Source organism: Perognathus longimembris, chromosome 4 (genome assembly GCF_023159225.1).
Source record: "Perognathus longimembris pacificus isolate PPM17 chromosome 4, ASM2315922v1, whole genome shotgun sequence".
Lineage (NCBI taxonomy): Eukaryota > Metazoa > Chordata > Mammalia > Rodentia > Heteromyidae > Perognathus > Perognathus longimembris.
In genome coordinates, this window is record NC_063164.1 from 10,546,574 (window position 1) to 10,564,086 (window position 17,513).

The 17,513-nt window shown below is 38.1% G+C and overlaps 1 protein-coding gene across 5 annotated transcripts in view; it reads left to right on the plus strand.

Moving 5' to 3' along the window:
• Window positions 1-17,513, plus strand: part of Dock10 (dedicator of cytokinesis 10) — a 192,464-nt gene that overhangs the window by 143,693 nt on the left and 31,258 nt on the right. For 4 of the 5 annotated variants that reach the window (XM_048344649.1, XM_048344650.1, XM_048344653.1 and 1 more), the window contains exons 29-41: window positions 2,114-2,197; window positions 4,861-4,957; window positions 7,106-7,150; window positions 8,122-8,297; window positions 8,425-8,541; window positions 9,320-9,431; window positions 10,426-10,547; window positions 10,641-10,755; window positions 10,847-10,913; window positions 11,419-11,466; window positions 12,474-12,575; window positions 14,594-14,718; window positions 15,625-15,737. In XM_048344649.1, coding sequence (XP_048200606.1) covers window positions 2,114-2,197; window positions 4,861-4,957; window positions 7,106-7,150; window positions 8,122-8,297; window positions 8,425-8,541; window positions 9,320-9,431; window positions 10,426-10,547; window positions 10,641-10,755; window positions 10,847-10,913; window positions 11,419-11,466; window positions 12,474-12,575; window positions 14,594-14,718; window positions 15,625-15,737 — 1,323 coding nt within the window. The remainder of the gene's footprint in view (window positions 1-2,113; window positions 2,198-4,860; window positions 4,958-7,105; window positions 7,151-8,121; window positions 8,298-8,424; window positions 8,542-9,319; window positions 9,432-10,425; window positions 10,548-10,640; window positions 10,756-10,846; window positions 10,914-11,418; window positions 11,467-12,473; window positions 12,576-14,593; window positions 14,719-15,624; window positions 15,738-17,513) is intronic. The other variant, XM_048344651.1, reaches the window with a different exon arrangement.

Sequence of the window (17,513 nt, forward strand, 5' to 3'; positions counted from 1 at the left end):
TTTACTGTAGAGAAGATCTTGTTTCAAATTCACGAGACTCCTAGTTGCCTTTTCTGTCTTCCCAGTTCAACCTTCTCCCCATCATCCCCAGTTACGGGTGCTGGAACCAGGGCCCCTTCAAATGCTCACAGGTTCTCACCTGCAGTGTACCTGCTGTAGCTCCTAAGGGATGACACTGGACAGTCTCAATAACAGGAATCACAGCCCTAGCATCCTCAACAACGATATGCCCAAGGCCTTTCACCACCTGTTCATTCTTAGGAAGTTTCTGGAGCCCATCGATGACCTGAAAGCTCTTCTCTGTGTAAGGTGGCATCAGGACTCCTTCCCAACAGTGGGAAATAGCACAGTTTGGGGGAAGAAAGTCCCATATTAAGGGCACTCCATGAGTGGCCAGGCTGGGTCCCCTTCTGCAGATGCAGAGCCAGGGAGGACTGAACACACCTGCTGGAAGTCAGCTCTGTGCAGAAGACATAGAGGCCCCTTTTCTTCTCAGGCTCCCCTTAGAGTTCTAGGTCTTTTTTTTCTGAGCAAGTACGTGTGCTGCAGTATCTGCTTCTCCTGCTATTCTATTAGAGAATATCCTAAAGAGGAACCATTTACTTTTTACTGAAATGCAGTTATTGAATGAGCCAAAATTAATACTAAAAATGAAAATATAAATGAGTCAATGTACTAACTCAGCAATGGATAGATGCACCAAGAAATCTTGAAGAAAACTTGAAAAGCAAAATAAATATGTAGAGGACCTCACAAATGGAAGAACCTAGTTAGAGCTAGTTTCTTTCTCTTTCTCATACACACATATATACTTTCCTGAGAGCTGAATACTGTGTTTAAACTCAGGGCCTCATACTTACAAGGCAAGTGATCTACTACTGAGCCATCACCCCGGCCCATAATGGGAAACATTATACTTGCTGTATGACCTACAGAAAGATTTTATGGTCAAATCTTTCCAGGAACAAAAAAATGAGCCATGAGCTAGGTGCCAGTGGTTCACACCAGTAATTCTAGCTATTTGGAAGACTGAGATCATGGTTCAAAGCTATCCCAGGCAATAAAGTTCCTATGACTCTTATCTCCAACTAACATGCAAAAAATTCAGACATGGAGTTGTGGCTCAAGTGGTAGAGTACTAGCCTTGAGCCTCGGCCCTGAGTTCAAGCCCCAGGACCAGCATACTTAAAAATAAAAAAGTAAAAGATTCATAAGTAAAATTGAAGAGAGAACAAGAAATATAAATCAATGTAGTGGGCCATTTTGGACTGTTTGGGCAAGAAACACTGTAGATGATGTATTTTAGCAGAGGCAAAAATTTTCCAGATTTTTTTGGGGCGGGTGAGTAGAATAAAATACATACCAAGAGACAGGCTTCATATGGCATTCTATCATAATATCCCCCCACAATAATCTTTGGGCACTGTATTTTAGCTACTAGTAACATGACCATTAATGTTGTGGGAAAAGAACAAGTGTCCCTCCAAATCTACCTATTGTCTCAAACTATCCTGTCTAAAGATAACTTAACAATAGAATAAGAGAGGGAGAGTGAAAAACCCGGCAAGAGAAATTTCAACCTGCCCTCCCTTCATTCTTCTAATTTAAGCTTCTTTGACTAAAGTAAGAAAACAGCTATTGAATTGATGGAAGCCAATGAGATGAAACTTTCCTAACCCATCTCTACCACCTCCTATTCTTACATGATAGAGTAATAATAGAGCAAAATAATCTCTATCTCCCCAACCAAGAAAGGAATCAAACTACAAATAATAATATTAACAAAAACGTAACCACATGGTGAAAAGGTAGACTATGAAAAATCAAAACTTTCTGTATGAAAAAGGAAAAGGCCTCTCCTGTGTTCTTAAATTCCAACAGATATTTTATACAATTGATAAACATAGGTTTGTGACTCTTTGATTTATGTACAAAGTGAAGATTTTAATTAGTTGCTAACTGTAGATCAGACCTGTAACATATGTGTTAGAGAAAATACTTAAATAGCACCTTTAGTCAAATATTTCATATCTATATATGTGATCACTTTTGCTAAAATCTCTAAAGATTTCTCCAGTGAAAATGTTTAACTTTAGAATGTTATCCTCCGTAGCGCTGCTTCACATTTATGGACCGAGGGTTTGTGTTCAGGATGGTCAACAATTATGTCAGCATGTTCTCCTCAGGTGACCTCAAGGTAAGAGCCTAGGCTGCAGAGTGTGTTTGAAAAACCCTGGCATCATTAATCAGTAAACTGGTCTCTAAGTATACAACACTGACCACAATTACTCCTTTCCTGCATCAGAAAATACTGTGTATACTCAGAAGACATAGCTACAGCCTTTCAAATGCTCCATTTACTCAGGCCAGTCTCCCAGATACTTCCTTAATGGAGGATAAAGGAGAGAGGCGTGCTTCCATTTCACCTCTAGCTCCTGAGGTGGAAGGGGACCCATCTTTCACCTGCGGTTCCTGCAGTTCCTACAGTCCTGGAGGCCCAGGCTGACTTGGTTTCTGCACCTAGAATCCACTTCCCTGAAAACCACTGGGTCCTGGGCAACATGGACGGCCCATTTGTGGTGATTATCCTACCCACTCTGGGTTATAGGGACGAACTGAAGAGTTCTCCAAATGTGGTTCCAAGCCCACTGAGGCAGAGTGAGAAGTGCTCATATGCACATTTTAGTGATACTCTCAGATGATTCTTCATGCACTCCGGTGTTGGAGAATCACAGAGCCAAAGCACAGCACAGCTGGAGGGAAGTAAGATCAGACTTGGCCTAGATCAGCAAAGTTGTATCCATGAAGCTTGTTTGGTTTGTATTCAACAGAAATTGAGTTTCATTGAACCAAAATTGAATTTATTGGAAGTGTTCTAGGAGTAAATTGCAATGACAAAGCAACTAGAAAAGTTGACTTTGAAAGGAACAAGGGGCCATGGCCTTTGAGAGCAGAGGTGTAGTCATAAATGGTGGGCCATTGGGCCACTTTCCTGCTGCTACTGCTACCTAGTTAATCAACTGGAGCCATTTGTCTTTTTTCAACATCTTACTTCACATTTACATTGCGTAGAGGAAGGATGTGGTCAACCTGTTGGAATCACACACCCACTTCCTTTTTTTTTTTTTCATTTAATTTTATTGTCAAGGTGATGGACAGAGGGGAAGAAAGACAGAGCATCTGAATTTATAGTTGCTTATTAACCTTTCCTCACTGGAAAGGAGGGAATTCCCAAGGGGAAATTATTTCACTGTGGGGAAAGAATAACATATTTTTTTAAAGGGACAAAAGTTTTTTTTTAAGAAATTTTAAGTCTTTCTTCTCATGCTTAGGGACCTAAGCATTATTTTAAATAATATATACTTTTGACTATGAGAGTTACGTAATTACGTTTCATTTGGTTTTGAAAGTCCAATTCTCTTAAGTATTGCTAGGAAGTGTATATTTATTTCTGCTCCTGTGATACATGAAATCTTAAAAAATCTCATTTCAATATTCCAGTAGATTGAAGTTTTATATCTTTCAAAAGATCAAATCAAATATTCACATACACAATTCATTTACACTCATGCTCACTTTGATGTACAAAAGGTTAGGGCACACTATCTTTGTTTGAAATGACAGTGTTTTACATTATCGAGTATACATAAAGTAATTCCAAAGCATTGACGTGAACAAAGTGAATTCTGTGATATGATATTAGTGAAGATAGTAATAGAAATCTAATTCAGTAAGGAATGCGGATGTAGTAAACATGGGAACCAAACAGGAGTAGAAATGGTGTCACTTGTTTCTGAGGACACACACAGCTCACACATTATGTGTTAAGTCATCTCAGACCAGATCTGAACCCCATTTTTCACTGTCTAATTCCAAACATTATTGAAACAACAGACCATTGTGCATGGGTCAGGATAAGAGTAGACTTCAATAATTTACTCTAAGGGGCTGGGAATATGGCCTAGTGGCAAGAGTGCTTGCCTAGTATACATGAAGCCCTGGGTTCGATTCCCCAGCACCACATATATAGAAAGTGGCCAGAAGTGGCTCTGTGGCTCAGGTGGCAGAGTGCTAGCCTTGAGCAAAAAGAAGCCAGGGACAGTGCTCCAGGCCCTGAGTCCAAGGCCCAGGACTGGCTAATAATAATAATAATAATTATTATTATAATTATAATAATTATTATATATATTATATAATTATATATATTATATATATAATATATATAATATATATAATATAATATAATTATAATAATTATAATATAAATATAATTATAATTATATTATATAATTATATTATATATATATATATATTATATATTATATATATATTATATATATATATTATATATATAATTATAATTATAATATAAATATAATTATAATAATTATTATATATATTATATAATTATATATATTATATATATAATATATATAATATATATAATATAATATATATATAATTATATATAATTATTATAATAATAATTATTATTATTATTATTCACCCTAAGATCAAGTGGTATGTCAAGTTCCCCTCAGATTTACATAATCTACACCATTCTTTCTCTTAGCTCTACACAGCACTGCTAATTGTAGCTTTCTGCCTGTTTGATTCAACTGTCATGATTGAGTGAGTTCTGTACAGACTTTTCTCACCACTAACAAATGACCAGTCTCCAAAGACACAGAGCCTGTCCGCAATACCACCTTACAGAGGGCAGATTCCTTTCAACTGAACAATTACTTGGTGGTCACACAAAAGTAACTGCTCCTCTTTAGAGCTAACATTGAGATTGTTTGTGTTTTATCAACTTGTTTGATGTGTAAGTAATAGTCACTCAGTTTGACTCTCTTTCAGACCCTATGCCAGTATAAGTTTGATTTTCTTCAAGAAGTGTGCCAGCATGAGCACTTTATTCCTTTGTGTCTTCCCATAAGATCAGCATACATTCCAGGTAATGTTCCCTCAGTTCCTCTAAATCCAACGTGTTTTGTCAGTTATCGCTTTCCTTTTCCCTCAACCTTTGTTTCATCCAGATAGCCAGGTAAACTGGTTGAAATACAAAAGAAACTCTTGGCATGTCGATAAAAAGAACAACTCTATTCTTCTCAATGATTGGATCTTCCTCCCTTCCCATTGAAGAAAATTCAACAGAATTTCAAATGTGCAGGCTGTAAATCAAGGACTTTTAACTTAGAAGTGTATTTGTCTCTGTTGAAAATTATAAGGAGAAAAATACCAATACTTTGTGCATAGAATGTCATTTGAGATGATTGCTATAGGTAGTTCTGTTAAGATAAAGTTTTACAGAGAAAATTAGTGTATTGGCAACAAGGGGAAATGCAGCATTCTAAAGACTTGACAGTGGTAGGCCAGAGAAAGGAAAAGATTGGGTGCACAATGAAGAACAGAGTTTGCATTTTACTTACATAAAGAGTATACAGGAGGGCTGGGGATATAGCCTAGTGGCAAGAGTGCCTGCCTCGGATACACGAGGCCCTAGGTTCGATTCCCCAGCACCACATATACAGAAAACGGCCAGAAGTGGCGCTGTGGCTCAAGTGGCGGAGTGCTAGCCTTGAGCGGGAAGAAGCCAGGGACAGTGCTCAGGCCCGGAGTCCAAGGCCCAGGACTGGCCAAAAAAAAAAAAAAAAAAGAGTATACAGGAAATATTCCCTAATTTTCCCAACTGAAAACATTTCCTCATGGGCATAGTACGTGTGCTCTATTTGTGTGATATGTGTAATTTGGGGGTTATTTGTAGTGTGTGGTATGTGCATGATGTATGTACAGTGTGTGTGTGTGTGCGTGTGTGTGTGTATAGTTTGTATGGTATATGTGATGTGTTTGTGTTGTAGTATGTTTAGTTATGGGCTGTGTATGGTGTGTGTGCAGTAGTGGTATGTGTGTATAATGTGTGTTGAGTGTGTAATGCATATATGTAGTGTGTGTGTATAAAATCACAAATAGAAAATGAGTGCATCCATTTAAATGCGAGACTAATCAAACAGAAGACACAAGAGAATCTCCTGATTGAGACCTGAAATGCTTTGTTTTCAGCAGTGAATAGATTATTCCCAAGCTGCACAGCTGATATTCGTGAAACAGAGCCCATGGTGATAAAGAGCCTACTTAAACCTATTATAGATTCACTGATATTTTAGAAGGAAAATTACATTATCAAGCCCATCAACGTTTTGGCACATAAATTATAACTATAATCTATCTACATTAGCCCATTCTTTTTCTAATACTATGAAGCACATTGAACGGAAGAAAGGGGTTGAAATAATAGCATTTTAGGGTAATAGTAATTTCAGGCTTTTGATATTGTTTTCATTTATTTTCCCCTCATACTGGGATTTGAACTCAGGACTTTATGCTTAATAGGTAAGGGTTCTACCATTTGATCTTTTTGCTTTAGTTGTAAGGACCCATTTTTGCCCAGGACAATCCTGGGACCACATTCCTCCTACCTGTTCCTTTTTCTTAACTGGAATGAGAAGCATGTTTCCACCTGATTGGAATCTCACTAACTTCTTGCCCAGATTGGCCATGACAATGGTCCTCTAATTCTCTAAATCCTGAATAGCTTGGATTATAAGTGTACACCAGTGTACCCAATTGGATTTTTTTAACTTGGGCATAACAATGGTAGAACACTTAGCATGAATGAAGCTCTAGATTCCAGCATTAACACTGAAATTTGTTTTTGTTTGTGTTTTATGCATTAGTGCCAAATTATTACTGGTTAGCTAACCTGGCAAAGATGTACAAAAACATTTGAGAGGGGCAAACTCCTCTTTTTAAGGCTAATACTGCAAGCAGTGAGCATAAAAATGTTTCATAACACAAATTATTGATGGGAAAATAGGCACTCAAATAGAAGGCTAACAATTCGAATAATTCTATTCATAGCATGAAATTAACAACCTACAGGTTCTTGTCGAAACAGCTGTATTGAACACACTCACTTGTAATTTTTAATGTGTTTAATTTTTCAGGATATATTACACATAGCTAATATATATACATATATATAGCACATATGTATCTGACTATGTACACATCTGAACTTTTTGTTTATTTGTGTTAAATCTAGATCCTGTGACGCCTTCTGAATCAATTCAGGAGTTACATGCCTCAGGTAATTATGTTATCTCAAAAGCACCGATAGGTTTGGCTCATGGTAAAGCACCTGTCTAGTAACCAGGAGGCCCAGAGTTCAAATCCCATTTTTAAAAATGCACCAATAATCACATCATCCAATATCAATTTGTATGACTAGTATAGATTTCAGACTTTCAAGCAGTAATAAAAGCTCATTATTAACATTGTATAAGTAAGGTTATTCAAACAGTTGTCAGAACTTTTCTCTTGTTATGGATAACTTTATCAAACTCTAACGTTAATTTTTTCACACTTTATACTCCAAAGGTCAAATTGTTTTTAGTTTCCCAATCCATCTGAAATTTCTTAGTGTTTGTTATTAATAATATATATAGTTACAGTTATGTGTATGTTGTGTATATTGTATGTTATATATTGTATAAAGCTTTATATAAGGTTTTACACTACATTATTACTATGTTTACTATGTTCTTCATCCACTCACCTGTGGATGAGTGTTTCTGTTGTTTTCATGGCTTTTCTGCTGTAACTAAATCTCCCCCAAACATTGAAACACAGATGTTGTTGCCCTGCCTTCACTACCTCGCCTTCTCCCTCATGTAATTTCCACATGTTTAGCTTCCTAAAAGGCCCCACCCAGTGTTTCCCTTCCTGTAACATTAATTGTTTCTTATAGATAGGAATTATGGGATTTTTAAAATCTTCTACCCCCTGTGGTGCTGTAAACATGTTCCCCCCACCCCAGGGAATGTAGCCACTGATAAAATATATTAGTTTATGTTCACATTTCTGCTTCCAGATACAAAATGTTCCCCCATCTTATCAAACACGACCAAAGGGGAAAAGGGGTCCCTTCGCTGTACCAAGACTGCATTCTTGAATCACTGTTTCTGGTGGGAAGGGTTGATAGTAGTTGTCTGAGTTTTCTGATACATTTCTAAAGTGATTGTTTTCACTTGTGGAAATGTAACTCCTTTCCTTGCAAAGATATGCCCGAATATTCAGTCACCAATGAGTTTTGCCGCAAACACTTCTTAATTGGAATTCTGCTCCGAGAAGTTGGCTTTGCCCTGCAGGAAGACCAAGACATCAGGCACTTAGCTTTAGCTGTCCTGAAGAATCTGATGGCTAAGCATTCGTTCGATGATCGATACAGAGAACCAGTAAGTGATCTTATTTCTCCCTTCCCTAAGCACTGTTCAACGGCTCACTGCAGTAAATGCAAATAAACCCTCAGAAACTTATTGATTTTCACACGAATCATTTCGTTTGACTACTTTGTTCACATAGAGAAAACAAGCCCAGATTGCAAGTCTGTATATGCCTCTGTACGGTATGCTTCTGGACAACATGCCCAGGATTTACCTAAAGGACCTGTACCCTTTTACAGTCAACACGTCCAACCAGGTATGCTGGCATCACGTAGTGAAATCTCTGTTTTAATAAAGACTGTCTCTCTTCTTTACATGTGTTCTCTGGCTAGCCATGTCTCCCCATCTGTGAGCTAGGAAGGATGTAACACAATGTGAGGCCTTACAGCAACCAGCCACTCCAGGCTTCCCCTGGTTCTTCTCTTCAGCCTTGCATTTTTGTTTGCCTGATTCTCTGATTTACCTTCCAATTCTTTACAGCTTTGTGTAGTCTTCTCAGCCTTCTTCCTTTTTCAGTAGTAAACCTTGTTTAACCTCCAGTAATATAAACAGTTAATAAGTTACCCAAGCCCTCAAGCCTCTATTTCTTTATAAAATGGAATATTAAAATGGCAACCTCACAAAGTCTATATGAGGATAAAATTGTACAACAGAAATAATTATCATACAGCCTACCATATAATAAGTAATTAAAATTTATTTTCTAGTAACAATAGTATATATTAGATAGCCTATGATAATGTATGGAAAATAATCCCTAAATCTGTCACTATGTATTCTAGCCATTTAGTCTATATCTAAAAGACTGTTTCTACTATATTGACAAAAAAATTACATAAGAAAATCAAGTTGCAACTAAGTATTATTTTGACTATATTCATTTTCACTGCCTGCTTTGGCAGAAAACCTTAGCTAGAAAATAAAAAATCTAGCTTAAAATATTATCGGAGTGAATGGGAAACAAAGGAGGTCCAGATGGGTAAACATGGTTGAAATATCCTGAACCCCATTTGTCTCTTCTAACTTGAATACAGGGCTCTAGAGATGACCTGAGTACCAATGGAGGCTTTCAAACCCAGACATCCATGAAACATGCAACATCTGTGGATACGTCATTTTCTAAAGATGTCTTAAATTCCATAGCAGGTACCCAAGAACTTCTGAGAGCACGTGTCTTTCACTCAACCATGTTCATGTTGAATGTCAATGTGCTTTTCACAAGATCCACACAGAACTCAAGTACATAATATATCTGCCAAAGTATACCACAGTTAAACAACTAGCATCTATGACATACACACACACACACACACACACACACACACACACACACACACATCTTTGAATGCCATCTAGTAAATGTTCATTTCTACTTGGCTTAAGCCAAACATTCTGCTCAGATGTTATCAAATTACTTCATCCTACAAAGTCTTTTAACTTTGCATTGCTTCAGCCTTTTAAAATAGAATAGCTCAACAGCTTCAAAGATTATTTTAAAGAACTATTTGGGAAGTGTCGTTTTAGTTTCTTAAGAACTGTCAAAAAATTGAACACTCCTTCAAAATTATCATTATAAGCTTTTATTAAAGCATTTAAAAAAAACAAATGCTCTCTTTGTATTTACAAAAGCTTTTTAACAAACCAAAGCAATGGCTTTTTTTAATTTATTTTCATTTTTAAAGGTTTTTAAGTTTTCTCCATTCTTAATGAGCTCTATAATACTTAAAATGTCGCATAGCGTTTGGTTTTTGTTATTGTTGTTGTAGTATGATTTTAAGTTCAGGCCTTCTGCTCTGACTTGGCATTTTTGCTCAAGCCTGGCACACTAGCCCTTAAGCCACAGCTCCACTTCCAGCTTTTTGCTGATTCATAGAGATCAAGCTCTCATGTGCTTTTCTACCTGGTCTGGCTTCATACCGCGATCCTCAGATCTCAGCCTCCTGAGTAGCTAGTATTACAGGCATGAGCCACTGACTCCCGGCTAAAATGTTGCATAGCTTTACTTCCAATCCCAGACAAGGTTTCACAACACTGCCACCCACTTCAGCATTCAACATCTTTTTGGTTTATCATAGTAGCTTGTTTGGTTTGGTACCCATCCGTCTCATTGCCATTCGTGTGCTGTGGCTTGTGTTTGCAGCATTTTCATCCATAGCTATTTCTACAGTGAACCATGCTGATTCCAGAGCATCTTTAGCAAGTCTTGATTCCAACCCGAGCACCAATGAGAAAAGCAGTGACAAGACGGATAACTGTGAAAAGGTACCGCTTCCCTTCCATGCCCACTTACCCTCAGAGCCACCAGCCAGACATCTCCCAGCCTCCCTCAGTCTTCATGGGCTCTCTAATTCTCAGATCCCCAGGCCTTTGTCTCTGATTGGGTCGACACTTCGATTTGACAAGTTAGATCAAGCAGAAACCAGGAGTCTTCTTATGTGTTTTCTTCACATTATGAAAACGATTTCAGATGGTAATGAGAACTGTCTCAAATTCATTTTACAATGAGAGAAAGACAATTCTGCCTTCCCACGGTCCTCATGCTCTATGTTATTCCCGTCTAGAGACACTGATCGCATACTGGCAGAGAGCGCCCAGTCCAGAGGTGTCAGACTTCTTCAGCATCCTAGAGTAAGTTTGACAGCACTTCTCAGCAACTTTCCAAGTAGTTCTTTATCCATCGTTCATTCAAGAATCTCTAGCAGCAAGCACTGGTGGTTCCCGCCTACAGTGCTAGCTATTCAGGAGTCTGAGCTCCAAGGATGGAGGTTTGAAATTACGCTGGGCAGAAAAGTCCATGAGACTCTTATCTCCAATGAACCACCAAAAAGCTGAAAGTAGAATCATGGCTTAAGTGGTAGAGCACCAGCCTTGAGTGGAAAAAGCCAAGGGAAACTGAGAGGCCCTGAGTTCAAACTTCAGTACCAGGACACAAAAGGAGAATCTCTATGGCAAATTATCAATCAGTAATAATATATAGGATATATAAGGAGATACGGCACATTAGAGATTTAACAATATATAAGATATGTAAATCAATTTTAATATTTTATTTCTACATAATTAAAGAGTTATGTAGGTTTTTTTTAAAGAGAAATGTGAATCATCAGAATTTAACCTTTCCTTTCCTTTCTAGTGTTTGTCTTCAAAATTTCAGATACCTGGGAAAACGCAATATAATAAGGTATTAATTTATATTCTAAAAGGTTGATATGGTCTTTGTAAAAGCACTATGAAAGGTGGGCACTGGTGGCTTATGCTTGTAATCTTAGCTACTCAGGATATTGTGGTCTGAAGCACTGAGATTCCAAACCAACTAAGGCAGAAAGTCAGAGTCTCTATATCCAATTAAACAGCAAGAGGCTAACTAGAGGCATGGCTCAAGTGGTGGAACCAAAACAAGCAAGCCCAAGGCACTGAGTTAAAAGCATTATGAGACACACTAATGGTTCAGGTTATACTTACACATATCTACTAGAAATAACAGTATATAATGAGGATTGTTAGGTTATAATCTAGGTGAGACACAAAGATAGAAGTGTGAAGGTTTCCCAGTATTCACAGAATATTGATGTTCCATACCATATTGAATGTTCATAGAAGGAAAGCACCAAAACATACTTTTTAAAGAAGGAATTGCATTTCAGAATTGTGACATTCAGTTAAATATAGAGCTGGAACTTGGAAAATGCCTACTTAAGAATGTATTTCCTGGGCTGGGAATATGGCCTGGTGGTAAAGTATTCACCTTGTACACATGAAGCCCTAGCCCTGGGTTCGGTTCCTCAGCACCACATATATATAAAAAAAAGCCAGAAGTGGTGCTGTGGCTCAAGTGGTAGAGTGCTAGCCTTGAGCCAAAAGAAGCCAGGGACAATGCTCAGGCCCTGAGTTCAAGCCCCAGGACTGTCAAAAAAAACAAAACAAAACAAAAAGAAAATATTTCCTATAAATGAAAACAAAAATTAATTTGTAATAATTTATACTGTCCCTGTCATTTTCCCACAAAGACAAGAAAGTCCACAGTACCCCAACATATTATTTCCAAAAGAAATTGAAATTTGACTTTTCACTAACTCATAGCTTATGAACTATTTCATCGTTCAGGAATTCCTTTGCCAGTTGACAATGTGGCTTTAGCAATAAATTATAAATTCTGAGTTATGACTAAAGCTTCAGTTTTCCTTACAGGAAAATTGCTGCTGCATTTAAATTCGTTCAGGCAACCCAGAACAATGGAACTCTGAAAGGATCCAATCCTTCCTGCCAGACATCAGGTCTTCTGTCACAATGGTAAGGGAACATCTGCTTTGTATTAAACTGTGTGTGTGTGTGTGTGTGTGTGTGCGTGTGTTCACATGTATATGAGATGTGAAAAGTAGACACACACATTTTTCCTCTCCTCCTCTTCTTCCTGCCTTCCTCCCTCTGTTTCCCTCCCATTGTCTATTTCTCTTTCCTCTCTCTTTCTCCTTCTCTCCTTCCCCTTCTTTCTTTTCCTCTTTCCTTTTCTCTCTTTCTCTTTCATACACTCACATGAATTTCAGAACAATTGAAACTTCAAGTAGCTTCTGAAGAAACCTAAAACTTAGATACTTTACTAGCTCCCCCACTAGCTTATAAAACCAAAAATCCAGGGATTGTGTCTTATTTCTATGCAGTGAAGCACAATGTGTAGCATAAAAGAAACCATAAGAAGTATTCTGATTTAACTGAAGCTGAAAGGTACTGGTAAATACTTCTTCTAATACTTAGTAATCTCAAAGCAATAAACCAAAATTTGAGGGCATGTCTCTATATTCTTTTCAATAAATTATAATACTATAGGAATAATCTTAAAGTTAAACTTGTTTCTTCAAGCATCAACATTAATAAGGAGACTCTCTGTAGAGTTCCTAGTTGTTAGACCTGCAGCACAATGGGACACATTAGCCCTGGAATTCTCCCTCAATGCTCCCCTTGGACTAATAAATAAGAATTGTTTGCTCAAAGTTTCTCCAGTGTGATTTATTTTTCCCAGGGCCATTATAATAATATATAATATGAATTATTTATAAAGTTCAAGAAAGAAATACGCACGTGGAAGACAGTAAATCAGAGAACAAATGTTCCCTCCATCCATGGGAAACCCTTTGGCATTGTCCTCTAGTGAGGAAGTCAATTTCTAAAATGTGATGGGTGGATTTTGCAAATGGCAATAGAATGAAGGACAGTAAAAAATTGCTTTTCATGAGTAAGAATAACAGCCACCCACCACAGTCACTGCAGACCTGTGTGCACGTTTGGTAGAGTGGGTTTCAGGTGCCTCGGAAATGGCTGGAGGAGTCTTCCTCCCGAAGAACCCCACTTCCTAGAAGTCAGGTTTTTTCCTGCATGAGTTCCACGCTGGAGAAGTAAGGAACCGTCCCAAAAGTGATTCCCTAATGCCAGAAGTGGTATTGTTGTAGTCTAGGGAACAGCACAAACTTGGCCAAGTCCGGTCTCCCAGGCCTTGAGAGACGCTTTGATGTAGCCTGAACGAAAGAACCTTGAACACTGTGATAGAGAGAAAAATGTCACCTCTTTTTCAGATTTGAATCTTAAGAGCATCCCCATCAGCTGCTTTCTTTCATCGAAGCGTGTTTATGCGTGATTTTTATGTCAGCAAATACCCTCAAAATCGCCAGCCAGTGCTGGATGGAGTAGCAAACAAGAATTCTTTATTCCATAAAGACACTGGGTGATTTTCCATCATGAGGCATTGAAGGAAGGCATTGTGAGCTGTTGTCAGTGTCCTTGGAGATAATTAGGGGGACCATGGACACCCCAATACCTACCTTTATCACAATGGTCACACATCTGCCCCCTGGGACTTGGTCCCAAATGATGATAACTACATGCAATTTGCCAGACTTTATATTTCACCTCCTTAAAAACAATTTGACAACAATTTGGCCAGTTGCTTTCCATCAACATATGGCAGAGCTATATAGTATTGTAGTTTAAGTGCCACCAATTACCTTTATGACAGGCCAATAACTAATTCAATGCCAATTAAATACTGTGATTCATTAAATAATAATGGATTGTGAACAGATTTAATTTGAATGACTGCTATTCTGTCTACTACCCTTCCGAATGTTATTACACTTGCATTTAGTTAGCGCTAAGTAAATTTCTCCAAGTGTTTAAAAGTATCTTTTATCTATAATTAAATATTTTTAATTAAAAACTCTGCACAATTCTTTATACTTGATTCAACCTAGAATATTTGAATGAATGCTCAAAGTATCTTCAAATAACATGAACCTATATTCTCATTTAATTTCCAGGATGCATACCACATCCGGCCATGAAGGGCATAAACAGCACAGATCACAAACTTTACCTATAATTCGAGGCAAAAATGCACTTTCCAACCCCAAACTTTTACAGATGTTAGACAATACCATGACCAGTAAGTAAACCAGAAATAACCAGAACATGATGGTTACTCGTGGTTCTCTGGGTATGGGCAGGAGGTAAAATGCATCACAATGTGTCCGAAATAGAAAGAACATTGGATCAGAGAAAACATTGTTTTAAAGTTTGTTGCAGCCCTGGAAATGTTTCTTGAGAGGAAGCTATCTCCATGGGACGGTTAGGAGAAATGTAGAGCCCTCATGAGGGAGGAAAGGAGAAAGGAGAACCTCTCCATGCAATGGGCTCAGTTGCTTCTCTGGAAACAAGAGACTTGGAACTGTGAGGGAGTGCAGGCCTGACTCAACCGAGTTACAAACCATTCATTCTTGGAGAAAAGAACAACATTTCCCATGTCCCAGAATCAGAAAGCCTAACATTGAATCCAGAGATGCTCACATTCCAGCTTGTAAGTGGGGAAGAAACAGAACCTGGCATTGCATAGCTTGCCAATGTTATTAGCAACCATGGGTCTGTGGTCCCAGCTGCTTGTTAGAAGCTACATGCCCTAACCTATAAACACATGGTGTGCCTTTCTGAAGGGAGAGTTTGTGTAGGCTGTCCACCAATATGGTACATTTGACCTGTAAGCCTAGACACATAAACCTTTAAACAACCTGATTACAGAAGAGCTATAACCCTGTGGATAGCTGAATTCAAGGAAAAGAACTAAGAAATCATGGAAACACGGCAGCTGACATATGCCAAGTACCTACCTGCTAAAGACTTTGGTATTTTTTCATTCAGACAACAAGGAAATTAAACAAACAAAAGCACTTTGGTTTAATAAATGATTACTGTAAGTATCAGCACACATAGAATGCATGATAATAGGATAGAATCCTTTGTACGGTGCTAGGAAATCCCTTGGCCTGTGTACATTGTTTCATTGTGCGTTTTCTAGGCAACTCCAATGAAATCGACATTGTGCACCACGTGGACACCGAGGCCAATATTGCCACCGAGGTTTGCCTTACCATCCTAGACCTGCTCGCCCTCTTCACCCAGGTCCACCAGGTGAATATGAGCTGAACCTGTTCTGTGAAATGATGAGCTTAGAAATAGGAATGGTTATGTGATTCCAAAACATATGTTGAAGATGATTTATAGAATCAGTCGACCTTAAATAAATTAATTTCCACATCTGTGGGAAACACGTTAAAGATGAAAATCAGGTTTGACCACAAGTCAACCAATGCTTCTTCCCATGTGTTCATTACTGAAATCAAAGGATCTTCTGCCTGCCTACTGTGTACTCGTGGCTCATACCTATAACCCCAGCTACCCAAGAGGCTGAGCTGTGATGACCACTGTGCAAGACCAGCCAGGGCAGACAAATTTGAGGGACTCTTATCTTCAATTAGGCATCCAAAATCTGAAAGTGGTAGAGGGTCTTGAACAAAAAAGCCAAGAAAGAGTAGGAGACCCTGAGTGTGAGCCCTAGCACCCGGGCATGTGTGTGCACGCACACGCATACACAAATAGCCCTGATTTCTCTTGCTTTGTTCTCAGGTATGCTGGGCTGAAAAAGAGCATGACTACTTTTCCAGTAGAAAATGGAGACCCATGAGGCTACGTGTTAAATTTACTAATAGATTGTTAAAAACCAAATGTACTGCCAGGCACCACTGGCTCACTCCTGAATTTCCTAACTACTCAGAAGGCTGATGTCTGAGGATTGCAAATCAAAGTCACCCCAGTCAGGAAAGTCTGTGAGGCTCATCCCCATTAACTACAAAGAAAGGCCAGAAGTGAAGCTGTGGCTCAAATGGTAGAGTGCAACCTTGAGCAAAAGCTCAGGGACAGCATCCAGGCCCTGAGTTCAAGCCCCAGAACCAACACAAAGAAAAATCAAATTGACTAACTTCGAGCATTTTTTTATGCTTATTTGTGTATGTGTATATGCATATATATATATGCCTTCAATGAAGTGATTTCATGACAAATCTGTTAAAATTACTATTATTAAAAAGACCAAAGAGGAAGTAGTGCTGTGGCTCAAGTGGTAGAGTACTAGCCTTGAGCAAAAAGAAGCCAGGCACAGTGCTCAGGCCCTGAGTTCAAGCCCCAGGTGTGGCCAAAAAAAAAAAAAAAAACAAAAAGACCAAAGAGAAACTAAAATTCTCAAAATGGGAATGCAAAATGGTAGACACTTTTGGAAACAATTGTGAAATTTCTTAACAAGTCAATCATATACCTGTCATGTTACTGGTCATTCCAATTCTAGATATTGATTCAGGAAAAGCAAAGTGCATGTCTGCCCAAAGCTCTGTAAGCACATTTGCATAGCAGGTTTATCTTTAGTAGAAAAAAACGGAAACAACCTAAATATACATCTAGCGGTAGATGGATTAAAATGTTTGATACATTCGTATAATAGAATACTACTCAGCAAAAAGAAATAAACTCCTGGTACAGCCAAATAAACAACAAAAAAGAGTGTATACTTCATCATTCCCTTTCTATGAGACTTTTTTTACAAATACAAACTAGAGAAGGAAAAAGTAGATCAGTGAATTCTCAGGGATGAGAAGAAACAATAAAAATGGATAGCAATATTTTATAACATTCGGGAATCATAGATAAGTTCATTTTCTTGATTTGGTTCATCATTTCCTGGCTTTATACAAATGTCAACATCATCAAATCATATACTTTGAATATGTACAATGTATTATCCACTTCAGTAATGCTATTGAAAGCATCTGCGGCTCAACCAAACAAACAAGAAGGAATGAGCCAGGAAAAGCTGACTCTGTTGAACTAAGTCTCTAATTCCAACAGCATCATTGT